The sequence below is a fragment of the Pristis pectinata genome, chromosome 14 (assembly GCF_009764475.1).
Source record: "Pristis pectinata isolate sPriPec2 chromosome 14, sPriPec2.1.pri, whole genome shotgun sequence".
Lineage (NCBI taxonomy): Eukaryota > Metazoa > Chordata > Chondrichthyes > Rhinopristiformes > Pristidae > Pristis > Pristis pectinata.
Genome location: NC_067418.1, coordinates 40,437,221 through 40,450,626, shown reverse-complemented (window position 1 = coordinate 40,450,626; position 13,406 = coordinate 40,437,221). Strand labels below are relative to the sequence as shown.

Genomic DNA, 13,406 nt, shown 5'->3' with positions numbered 1-13,406 from the left:
AACAAGAAGAAACAGTGAACCAGGAGGAAAGGAAAAGCACCTACTCAAGATAGAAAATGAGTTGTGAAGGAGTTGTTGCAGAACAGATGAAAGCATGACAATGGTGTTAATAAAATGATGATTCCCTCCTTTTAAAAAAAACGGAGAGGTAAGTGTTGTGTACAAGATGTAGATCATGTGTGAATATTTAAGGCTGATTACCTTGCATAAAGAAGGAAGAATGAAAGCCTGTCAGTTTGTCGAATGAAATAAAACAGAAAATGCTGGAAATACTCAGCAGGTCCAGCAGCATCTGTGGAAAGAGAAAGTACATTTCGGTTGACTCTGTTTCTCTTTACATGGATGCTGCCTGACCTGCTGAGTGCTTCCAGCTTTTTCTGTATTTTTTTTATTGAAAATTTTCAGCAGCTGCAGTTTTTTGATTCCTTTTGCAGTCTTAGAATGGCTACAGTCACCCAGAGGCCTGAAGGTAGGAAAAGGCAGATGTCCACCACAGGTGCAGACCACCATATTGGTGACATGAAGGGTCCTTATCCTGAGCACCGACACGATGCCTTCTGGAAGAGCTGTCGCACCTTTTGTACCATTGCCAATATCTAATCTCTGGGAAAATCTCATTCCGGGGAAAACAGATCAGGATCTGTTGATCAGCATTAAGGCCATCTAATGGCAATGTGCTTGGCAGAAGCAGTGTTTCCAATGAGATACAGAGTCAGCTAATCTCAGCAAGGCAATAATAGTGATGTTACACCATACCTTAGTGCCCTGGGTCTATAGAAGAGAGAATCATCCATGTTCTCTATACAGATCACTGTGTCTCAGTTCCTTTGGAAAGCCAGTGTATCCCAAAATTAAATAGGGATATAACAGGACTCTTGTATAGTAATTAACCAGCTATCCTTCAACTAAAATAGTCTTTTGGGTGAAGTGCTGAAAGGTGGTCTTCATTCCCAGAACTATACACTAACATGAGAAATGGAACTAAAGCTAATACAGGAAATTGAATTTTTACTCTTCCTATTTACAGTGAAAACTTCTTTTGTCTGTTGTTCTTATTCAGTAATAAAGACAAGACTTCAGTCCCTTCAAAGAGGCTTGAATGAAGACACGTACTCAGGAATAATAGATTGCACCAGGTAATAGACAAAGATTTAAATATTCCAAGCTTAAACAAGCATCTGTGTTTACAGCACGCCTTTAATGTAGAACAGCAATCACAGCACATTATTGGGCATGAGGAAAAACTGATTTAAGGGCACAGGAAGAAGGATAAATGGTGAGGGACTTGATCAGGTATAGGTTGGGTTTAAGGGGGAAAGGCAGTGAAAAGCCAAAGGACACGCGATGGGGGAGTTCCACAGATGCGAGAGATGAATAAGCTTTTAGAATCATAACAACAGAAGTGAAAACATGGTGAATTGTACAGCTGTAGCAAGTCAGAAATAGCCCTGGTGAGGCTATAGAGGAACTTGTGTAAAATTTTAAATTTGATGTCATTTAGGATCAGGATGTAGGCTGGAGATGAAAAGCTTGGTGGATGATCAGGACATAGTGTGGCATAGCACGTGATGCACCAGAGATTTGGGTGAAATTAAATTATAGAGGCTGGGCTCTGGCTATCAAAACATTGAAGTTGACATGAGAAATATGTGAAAGAATTAGAGTAAGGCAAAGGCAGATGATGGTCATATAAAGTTGTGATTAATATTTGGAATAATTTAATGCCTTGTTCAATAAGGTTGAAGGTATTACTGGCAATGTAAAGTTACTTTTGCAACCTGGTTTAACTGCATGACATGAAACCTACACTTGGGCTAATTTACTTTATTATCTTCAGGAAACCAATGACTGCTGGTAACCACAAATGCAAATCAGTGTTTTATAACATGACTGCCCTTCAGCCTATAATGTTTCACTGTTTAGGCTCAAAGGCATTGGTCCATTGTTTGTGTACATGTTCCATTCCATTATTTTAATTAATAACATGTCAATGCTTTGCACTCACACCAGTATCCGAGCCATTAAATAGTCCCCATTACTCAGTTTTATTGAATTGGTAGCGTTGTCATTATGGTTAACATGTTAATGTAGTACCGAGGAAGCTTTCTATTGGAGCAGCTGCCCTGTATATGAACCTAGGTCAAAATTTGTCCTTGATCCAACACTACCTAACGAGTTTTTCTGATTGCATATCTCACTTGCTGCTTGTGAAATTTTATGTGGAAATTGGTTGTTGCATTAACTGCAATAACTCAATAATTCACTATAAACAAAGTTGATACCACCAGAAAAATGAAAAGTTAAATATTAATGTAATCATTATTTTGCAGTCCACCCAATGAGTCCATTCTCCTGTACAAAATCTCTTTTTTAAAAAAAAATTCGATGAAGTGCTTATATTTATTTAACATCTGTGTTATTCCAAGTGTTTCTGTGAGATTTTCTGAATATCTCCAATGGGTCTCTTTCACACTAAGTGGCTTCAATACCTTGCATTAGCTAAAATATATCTGCAATAGTTGTTGTCCTTTAGTGACTATCCAGTAACTGCTACTGAAAAGTGGCTGTGCATAGATATCTGGAGAGACTTGAACCAGGCACTTCAACAGTCAATTATATTGCCAGTGTAGTCTAATCTTGCATACGAGTTGGATACTAGAAAGTTTTCACTCTTCAATAAACTGTCCCCGTGCGAAGACAGCATCCTCACTAAATATTGCAGCTAAAAATGAGAGTGTAAGGATTACAATGTGATATCCATGATCAAGAATGCAGACAGCTAACCTTTTCATTGTAGTGAAGGCCGACTTCAGTTCTTGTGAGTTACCGTGAGTGACTCCTTCTCGATCAATGTACCAGACCTCAGAGTAATGACTCCTGTTAGGGACATAGCAGGGATTGAGGACTCATTAGGGTGGGGTTGTGTATTTGCACTCCAGCACATCAGGCCACTGTCTTAATCTTGTGTTAGGGTCATCTTGATCCATGTCTGACAGTGTTTGATCACAGATGTGTTGCTTGTTGAAAAGCTTGGAACAGTACTGATTTCCTGTTGTATTTGTCCATTATAGGAAAATCTGGAGAAATGAAGGACCAGGAGCCTTCCTGAAGGGTGCATATTGCAGAGCACTGGTTATCGCCCCCCTATTTGGTATTGCACAAGTTGTTTACTTCCTGGGAATAGCAGAGACTATAATAGAGATGCTTCCAAGCAGGCGATATTAACCAAGGTGGAGCACCTGAACTAGACATCCAACCTGGTTCCACAGGATTACGTATGTCACTTGAACAGCACAGTTTTTGGAGACTAAAACTTGGATCACTGTCCTCTTCCCCATTCCCACCCACCCCGCTTCCCCCACCTTCATCACAAAACAGATTCCGCTTTTCCCAATCATTCCTAAAGACCATCAGTATTTTTTTTGTTTGTTTTGTTTTTAAATTGTTAACACTTGGATGAAAATGTGTCTGGGGTTAGCACCGGATATCATCACAATTACTATAGTTCTGTTCTTGTGAGTTGGTCAGTACTGATACAACAGAAATCTTTTTAAAGGGATCATCTTCAGAGAAAGCAGAAGGTCCTTGCAACCAATTATTCCCATGTGGGAAGCAACAATGCAGGAGCCTAATTGAATTTCCAACAGCAGAACACTGAATTTATTATTACTTGCTTTTGCTTTGGACTTCCGTGCCTAGGTGCTGAGTGACTTTTTTTTTAAACAATGAAATGAGGACAGTCCATCTTGAGTCCATTCAACATGGTGTTGTTGATTATTGGAATAACAGATAATTTAGTCTTCTAACATCAAGATAATTAAGTTTGATTACACAAAATGGACAGTATGGCATTGACTGCCCATTAGATGTCTTGTCTGATTGTCCTTACGTTTATTGAAATTCAATGTAGGCTGGGCATTTAATGACTAGCTGTTGTGATATCATGCATTCCATTCTCTACCTTACGTCAAATTTCATCCCCCTCGTTCCTTACCAGATGTCTGGGTATCCTTTGTTCTGAAAAATGCAACTTGAGACAAAACAAACAGACAAAGTGCAGACAGATTGGGACCCAGTAGCTGCTGATGGTTGTGGCTGGCATCAGTTTGCATGAACATTTTGGACACCAAAGCTGGGACAGTAGATGGACAAAGCTGCTGAAACCTTAGTAGAGGCAGGATAGGAGAGGTAATTAATTTGATATGAATCTGTTTCAGGCCATGAATAAAATATTGAAAGCACAACACCTTTAAATCCAAATGATTCCTGAACTGCATTGTTTATAAATGTAGGCCTTCAGTGCTGCTGAAGCTGTATGCTCTTGAGTGGGGTTACTGTGCTCATCACTGTGTGGCGACATTCCTGTCTTATCACCAGCTGCCAGGTGTTGTCCTTGGAAGGCATGTTGCTGCTTTTGTGTTGAGCATCCAAACTATGCCACTGTGGTACTGACTGCTGCATTTGTGACTGAAGACGACCTGTGTCACTGGTCCCATTTTAACTTGCTCACATTATTAGAACAAACTAGTATCGTCCATTGAATTTCAGTGGATTCAATATAGGAAACATTGGCTATCTGTCTCTTTTGGATGTTTTTAAATTATAGAAGCAAATGTACTTTAATCCTGAGTAATTCTCTTAATCTGCATACTCAGGATACTTCCACAACCTCCCATTATCAGCTAACAGTAGATTACCCTTGTCTGACATAATTCAAAAGATTTCCTCAAATGTCAGATTGATTTAGAAAGATAATTGTATTTCCATAGTGTAAATGGACAAAGCACAAACGTTCCCAGAGGCCCACCTTTTGCATTGCTAGTATTTTAATGAACTGTATTTCAGCAACTAGCAAATTGAAGTTTTGTTCTGAAGGTTTATGACTCTTTCTGAACTCTGTGACTGGATTATTGGTTGGTATTCCACTGCCCAGATATCTGGTATCCTCTATCTGGACAACATTCTGTACATTTAGGTAATTTACTGAGGGCTGGTATGTTTAATATGATGCTGCTGTAGAACGGAGTGACAAAGAATAAATGCGCTGCTGGTATACGATTGAAAGAAAAATCGCAGGTACAATACACATACAGGTTTAATGTAGGAGAATTTTATTTTAAAGAGCAGAGTAATATTTTTGTAAAGGAAATGATTTCTTCATGCCCCCGCACACCAGTTATTCACAACCATGTTTTTATCATCCTGATGTGATCCCTTGGAAATGCTGTATTGTAAAGATCCGCATTTTTACAGTACAGTACTTCTTGTATCTAATGTATCAGTACTGATACCAAAGTATTATTTGAACTCTGCTTCACATGATTGAAGAGAGTTATTGTTCTGGTCCCTTTTGGAGGTGCTGAATATTTGTTCGTGTTTTAATTACCAATGAAATAGTATGCTTATAGGCTGAATAGGGAATTGTGCTAGGTTTTGGTTGTCACGAAGTATTGAGAGTACGAGGGAAGGAGCATTCATCAAATGGTTTATCTCCAGCAAATTGCATTTGGAACTTGAGATCTTAAAGAGTTCTCATTATTGTGCAATATAGATAAAAAGTAAATATGCAGACGACTAGGTGATGTAGTATGTTAGATTGTTGCCTTATACCTCGCGGACAGGTGTTCAAATCCAGTCTACAATAATGAGACAAAACTGCTGCTTTTTTTTGGTCCTAAATGAAAAGAGTTTGCCGTCTAACCAAAGTGCTGCTAACTGGCACTAATTTGCCAATCTTACAAGATACATTATAGGATGGCTGGTGTGAGAAATGGGACAGAGTCATACCGGTGCAATAGAGAGTCTTTGGGTTTTGTGGTGGAGCAATGTTGCTAGAGCAGAGTGTGCTTAGTTCTGACACTTCAAGTCCGGCCAAATTCCTTATGACACAAAAACACTGAATGCTTGATATCTGAATTTAAATGTAGAAGTTAAATCCATCAGATTCTGAATGACCTGCCAACATTTCCAGCACTTACTGATTTTTGTATACTACAGTGAAACTCCCTTATAATGAAATGGCCTATAGGGTTACTAGACCCAGAATATGCATGATTGTTGGATAAATTTTGCTGGGAGCAGTATTTCAGCATGCATAATCTCATAGTTCCTTCCTGAGCAAGTCATACAGTTATAATTCTGAATTACTTCCTGCCTTAATTCCTATTTTGGAGCACTGAAATATTATGGACATGTAAGTGCTGTGAAAATCTACTGGGGAACTTATCATTGTAGATTGCTACCAAGGAACTAATAGAGTTGAGTGGATGGTTTGTGGAATGGTGGAACTATGCACACTGAATTAAAACTAAATATAAATTTTTGAACACTGATTTATATACTAACCACCCTCTTGTACAAAATTGCACAGTCTAGCTGTGTTTAGTTTAACTCATTATTAGAATTATTTTACACATTTGCCATCCGGAGCTCTGCCTCAGTATTCATTTGGAAACTAGTTGGGTAATTCATGGCTTACTACAAAAGATCTTCAGAGAAGGAGGAGCTGGAGTGGATGTACTATGCACATGTAAAAACTTGTAGTTTGTTTTTCAGCTCCTATTACCCAGTCTCATCTTCTATCCTCACTCTCAATAGCTTCATTTCCTCTCACTCCCCAAGTCCACTTGCAATTCAACTCCTAAGAGAGACGGATAGAGATTCTCCTTGTTTCACCTCCTCTGCCATCAAGACTAACCATTTTCCTCTTTCTCAGTTTTGAAATTCTCTTCAACCTGAACGTTAACTGGTTCGCTTTCCACAGATGGTGCCTGATTTGCCGAGTGTTTCCCAATAGAACAAACTATCTTTCTGTACCAATTCTCATTAATCACTCTTACACAGGCAATATTTTCACCCCCACCTTTAAACTAATTTCCTTAAAATCCCTTGTCTGAAGTATTTTTTGTTATTTCTGGTAACGCCTAGTTACCAAATTTAGCTAGCATTTCTTCCTTAAATTCTAAATGCATCACTACTGCCATCTCTCATTCACCTATCTTATTTTTACCCTTTTTGAATCTCTCCCATTTGGTTTTGGTCCCACTTCTATGGTCAAGGTAGTCCAATGGATTCTTTAGGACTGACATTTTTCCATGTGCTCTGACACTTGCTGCATTGTAAGTCAGTTCATCCTCATCTGTTGGTTCTCTATAACTTCCAGCAGGGAATGGCCTATTATTCCATCCAGAGATGCACATTGGGAATGCCTTGTTTTCATTCTTGACTCCCTTTCCTTCATTGAGAATGCTGAACTCTTGACACCACCTGAATGTGGTCTGACATGTTCAACTTCTTTACTAACTGGGGCTTCCCCCCCCCCCCCCATTGTGGTCGAGAGAGCTCGCACCCGCATCTCTGCCATTTCCCACACCTCTGCTCTCACCCCCAGCCCTCCTCGACCCAGCAGGGATAGGGTCCCCCATGTCCTCACATTTCATCCCACCAACCTACTTATCCAACTCATCACTCTCCGCCACTTCCGCCATCTTCAACGGGACCCCACCACCAGGCATATCTTCCCCTCCCCACCCCTTTCTGCCTTTCTCAGGGACCGCTCTCTCCACGACTCCCTAGTTCACTCCTCCCACCCCCCACCCATCCCACTCCCACCCTGGGGACTTTTCACTGCCCCTGCCATAGGTGCAACACCTGCCCCTACACCACCTCCATTCAGGGATCCAAACAGTCCTTTCAGGTGAGACAGAGATTCACCTGCACCTCCCTTAATATCATTTACTGCATTCGGTGCTCCAAGTGTGGCTCCTCTACATTGGTGAGACCAAATGCACACTTTTCTCAGAACACCTGCACTCTGTAACCACAATCTGCATCTCCCCATTGCCAGTCACTTCAACTCCCCCTTGCAATCAATCACTGATATGTCAGTGCTCCAGCGCAAACTGGAGGAACAGCACCTCACTTTCCATCTTCGAACCTTGCAGCCTAACAGCATGAACATTGAATTCTCCCACTTTAAGTAATCCCTTCAACCAACCCCCCCCCCCCCCCCCCCCCCCCCCAACCATGCCTCCTCTTCCCTTTCCTAGCCTATCTTTTTTTTCTACCTTTTTTCCTCCTTACCTTTGACCCATCCCCTGGTGGATCTGCTTCCCTGCACCTGCCTATCACTATCTCTTACCTGTATCTACCTATCACCACCTTGTGCCCACCCCACCTCCCCTCTTTTGTCCACCTATCACTGCTCTGCTTTTCCCTCCTATATATTGGGCTTCCCCTTTTCCCATCTTCAGTCCTGAGGAAGGGTCCTGACCCAAAACATTGACTGTCTGCTTTTCTCCACGGATGCTGCCTGGCCTGCTGAGTTCCTCCAGCATCATCGTGTCTTTCATCTAGATTCCAGTATCTGCAGTCCTTTGTTTTTCACCACCTAACTGAAGACCGATGCAAGTACCTCCACACCTCCCGTGATGCACTCTCGTCTACTCAACCCTTCAAACTTCTGCACATGCCCACACAACAAATTCCCATACTTGGAGCTTTGGAGAACAGTTGTCTATGAAAACTCAACCTGCTTACATTAATTGTACAGATCAGTAGTGTTTTCCTCACTCTCTTCTCCTAACCCATGGAAAGATGTGATAGTTGGCCGGTGTGGTGCACCAGTGGGGAGATGTCTGATGCAATCAGTGCAAATGGGTTGAATTGTCAAGGTTCCTTCACTATAGTACAGTTAACTGGTGCCTGTCTCACATTGTACCGCTGGTATTGATCTGTTCCTGGCAAAGAGCCACCTGAAATAATTTCTCATCTTGTGCATGCATTCTCATCTCTGGTGTCTCCACAGATCTGTCCTGAGCACCATAACATTTCTAATCCAGGTGCTGCCCCTAGGAACTACTGAAAACACAATGTCAGTTTCCTGCAAACTGTCACCTCCACATTCTACATTTCCAGATTGTTCGCTCAGCATGTAACATTGGATGAGCTAAGGTTGACTATAAAATGTTGAGAAGGCTGAGCAATTGTCTTTGTTCATTAACCCAAGCAAGTTCTGTGGCCACCAATTCTGTTCCTGGCTCATATATATGTGTGTGTGTGTGTGTGTGTGTGTGTGTGTGTGTGTGTGTGTGTGTGTGTGTGTGTGTGTGTGTGTGTGTGAGAGCCACAGCATCCACAAACTGTCTAGAACCTTGTCTTACTATCTCAATAGCTCTACATGATTGCACTTGCTCAGATCATTTACTGCTGAACTCCTTGTGCTTATATTACCACTAGACTATTATCCTGGCGTGCTTCTGGCCAGCTCTGTTTGTTATCCAGGCTACTTCACAGCCTAACAAGAGCCCCTGTATTCACTAACTTCCCAGTTAAGCATTACCTTAACTTTAAAATTTTCAACTTTGTTTCCAAACGCCTCTTCCCACCTTTTTAAACTTAATCGTGCCCTGCAAGGAACAACTCAATTCTGCTTCCTTGATCATGTGTGAAAGTAACTATTTTGCTGTCCAATTGCTAATCCTCTTAAGTTCTGAAATTCTCTTCTGAAATCTTTTCTGCCTCTTATCCCTTTTTTGAAATACGTCTTGAAACCTAACTCTGACCAAGCTTTTGATTATCAATCCTAGAATCTGGCTTGGTGCAAAATAGAGTCATAGAGTTATACAGCATGGAAACAGGCCCTTTGGCCCAACTGGTTCATGCCAACCAAGATGCCCATCCAATCTAGTCCCATTTGCCAGCATTTGCCCCATAACCTTGTAAACCTTTCCAATCCATGGACCTGTCCAAATGTCTTTTAAAATTAGTTATTGTACCTGCACCAATCACTTTCTCTGGCAGCTCATTCCATATACAGTATGTACCACCCTTTGTTTACAAAATGTTGACCGATAAGTTCCGATTAAATCTTTCCCCTCTCACCTTTAAACCTATGCCCTCTAGTTCTTAATTCCTCAACCCTGGGGAAAATAGATAGGTGCATTCACCCTATCTGTACCCCCATGATTTTATATGCATCTATAAGAAATAGCTTGAGATATTTTGCACTATAAGGCACCATGCAGAATAGAGTTGTTATTGTATTTTGTTCCCCTCAATAACATATTGTAATGCTGTGCCTCTGGATTCCTTATGTGCATTGGTGATATTCAAACTGACTGAGTCACAGCAGCAAAGATATTGTCCAATTGCTTCTGCAAATTCAAGTTGTGGGTCAACCAGAGCTTTCTCCAGCTCTGTACAGGAAGACCTTAAGCCCTATGGCCTATGCATCAACAAAGCTTGTTCCTTTGCCTGGTTCCTGGTAACACTCTTTGTTCCCTTAACTCCTTTCTCATGAGCTCCTTCCTGAACAAGCTCTAAATCATTCCCAAATATGCTACCAACATGTTACTCTACACCACACCCTTACCCTTACATCACCACCAGGTCCCATCAATCTCCATTCACTTTGTCTCACATCTGGGTTCCTTCTCTTTTCCATGTTCTAGCTCTCCATTGCTCTGCAGCTTTGTGTCCCAAACCATGCCCTTAAGCACTCTGAATGGCATCCTGTGCATCCATACCTCCAAAATCTTCTGCTGAAAGCCCTGTCTCTTGGAGCTGCTTCTCTAAACCACCTTGTCTAGCCACCTTACACGTTGTTAAATGACGACTCAAAAATATTCCTTCAGTGACCAGTTTATGTGCACCATCTTGTGACATTTGCTACATGAAGATGCTGGATGAAAGCAGGCAGAGCATATATGACCACTGACCAAGGATTTTCCCTCGCATTGTAAATACCAACAGTGTACAATCTGTACCATAGACAAGATGATTGTTGTTAACCACCACTGCAAACTGCTCACTCTTAACATTTGGCACTCTCCTTCCTCAGAGATCCCTTTTAAGCACAACACGAGGTAGATCTTTGGGGGTTAAAGAGGCAGGAGTGTCTGTCTAATTAAAGTGGTACTGGGCTTCAGAAGTGCAGCTTGTGAGAATCACAGTGTTCTCCAGCCACCAGCTGCTCTTTTTGGGCATAAACACCCAGGCTTAGGAGTTGCTCTAAACCATGTTTTTTTGGCATGAAAGCGGCATTACAGGTTACCCTCATGCTGCTTTCATGCCAAAAAAACATAGTTGTGTGAAGCATGAGACCTTAAAATGCGAACTTCATGGAACATTGTGTTGAAACCGACATTGTTAGTTTCAGCACAATGTTCCCTTTTTGACCTGTTGCAAGTTCTGTTGTTGCATTGGAACATAGCAGCTATGTTTTAACTATTTGTCGGCAGCTATTCAAGGGACGTATCATTGTAGAAACACTAACTCTTCCTGCTACAGGGGAGTGTTGCCAATGAATGGATATTGCGCTGATGGGGAGAGGGGAGAAGTGGGTGGTCAGTGGAGCTGGTGAAGAACAGGAGGCATGCCCCCACAGCCTGGCGTTTCTGCAGGGAGTCTCTGGAAGGACACAAGTATTGTTTATGAACACCTTTGGGGGGGGGGAACGGTAATACAGGGCAATGGCTGTGCCCAATCTGCCTGCTCCTTTGGGCTGATGGAAAACCAGCTGCGGCCTCCTGTCCTGATTTGGAGTATGTGTGATCTCTCTAAGGCGGTGAGATGCGGCAGAGACCCACAGCAGCCTGGAATGATCCTGAGCCTGCCCCTGACATCCATGAGCAAAGTGTGCAACACACGTGAAGTTGATGTGTGGTTGTAGTGGATTGCATGCTGCAGTGAGGATGAAGAATGCAGTTTGACTTTTGCCTGTTTAAATGGTACAATTTTGGGTTAATTAAAGCTGTTTTTTTGGTCTGTGAGTAAATAAGAACTGACGCTTTTCAGACCAGGAGACTGAAAATCTCTGCAGACATTGGATATTACATTGTCTTGGCAGCATTTGGTAGAGTTCTATGCCAGAAAAAAAGTGCCAGGGATGATGGGAATCCTGAAAAATGAAGAGACATGTATCCCAGTGGGTGTTAAAGTGCCCAGAAAGGTGCTCAAAATTGCTTGCTCCTGGTTAACCCAAGCTTTCAACCGGGCAGCACTCTTTTTGGAATTGTCTAAACAAATTTTTAGACCCCTGACTTTCATTGTTATGACGGTATCAGAAGATCCACTTCCAAGTGCCAAAGAGTTAAGTTGTGACACACAGCTGTTAGTTGTTAGGTTTGCCATGCAAAACAGGATGAATTTTTCTTTTTCAGATCAGTACTTTTTTAATTGCTTACAATTGCTATCTTAGTCTCATTAAAATACATGTTGGAATATTCACTGCTGCTTAATGTTCTAGAATTATTCTGGAGGTACAGTATTTGCTTAGCAAAGTATTATTTTGAATAATTCTATTAATAGAGGTACTCTCCTGAGTTTTGTAAGAAAGGGAAGCAATACATTTCTGGGAAATAGTTCAACAATTAGCTGAGATGGTTGTCCTTTGAAGGTGGTTTAATCATGTTTTGCTGCATTGTCTGTCATTTTTGCTTTGTGTTTAGTGAGACAGGGGTAAGTGCAGCTTTGCAACTCCACAGTAGTGGCAGCTTTGAACAGAAGGTCTACAACTGCAAATTACATCTGCAGTATGAAAATGGAGCTTGGCTCCTGAGATGGAATTGTGAGCCACGGACAAGTACAAAACACACTTGCAGGTACAAGTTTGAAGCCCGACCCTTGGGGCTCAACGTGCCACTAATCAGCTGCCTGCCTAGATAAGGGGGCAAGCAATGGTTGGCTGATAGGAGGGAGTGCCACAGATTGGGGGAGACACTGGTCAGCAAGTACGCAATGTTATCAGGTTTTGGGAGGATTTTGCAGGATTCCAATGGAATGGAGGAGCATTGACTTTTAATGCTATTCCACTCGACACTGTCTAAACCAGGGGGGTGAAATTCTTCTCAATATGTCATTCCACCAAACACACAGCCAACCACTTTACGTGAGTAATTATTAGTCCGTTTTAATGCAAGTGCAATCGGTATACCTGCTAATGTTAATCAATTGCTGACTCTCCTCTGACAGATCTGTCATTTAAGCAAACTCCATGCACTTAATTTAGTAAAGAAAATGAGTTATCCAAGTCTTTCCCAAAGTAACTTTAAGAAAACTTATGCAATAATGCTCGCTCCTGGCAATGTTAATCATGCAGTGTAGACTTGAATTCTGATGCTCACCTTGTGTGCAGCCAAGACGTGGGCCACGACCTCGTGCGTGGCAGAACAATTAAACTTCTGCACCTGATTTACAATAAAACTTTAAATTGTAGCAATATAGGAACTTTAAAACACATCTTTGCTTTTTACAGCTCCTGGGCTTAGTACAGATCAATAATCGAAGAAGTCTCCTTAGGGATCTTAGTTAATTAGGTGTGGTAGAGAGAGATAGCAACAACTTGTTGCTGCTTGGGAAAATTGCAGCACTGACTATTGATAGGTTTAGGTTCATTAACTCATTGG

General features: G+C 41.5%; 1 protein-coding gene across 4 annotated transcripts in view; it reads left to right on the top strand.

Annotated features, from left to right (window-relative positions):
• LOC127577612 (mitochondrial glutamate carrier 1-like) overlaps nucleotides 1-8,008 on the top strand; it is a 110,891-nt gene extending 102,883 nt beyond the window's left edge. For all 4 annotated transcript variants that reach the window (XM_052028903.1, XM_052028902.1, XM_052028901.1 and 1 more), the window contains exons 9-10: nucleotides 1,061-1,136; nucleotides 3,072-8,008. In XM_052028903.1, the coding sequence (XP_051884863.1) occupies nucleotides 1,061-1,136; nucleotides 3,072-3,225 (230 nt within the window). In that variant the 3' untranslated portion in view covers nucleotides 3,226-8,008. The remainder of the gene's footprint in view (nucleotides 1-1,060; nucleotides 1,137-3,071) is intronic.
• Nucleotides 8,009-13,406: the final 5,398 nt, after the last annotated feature.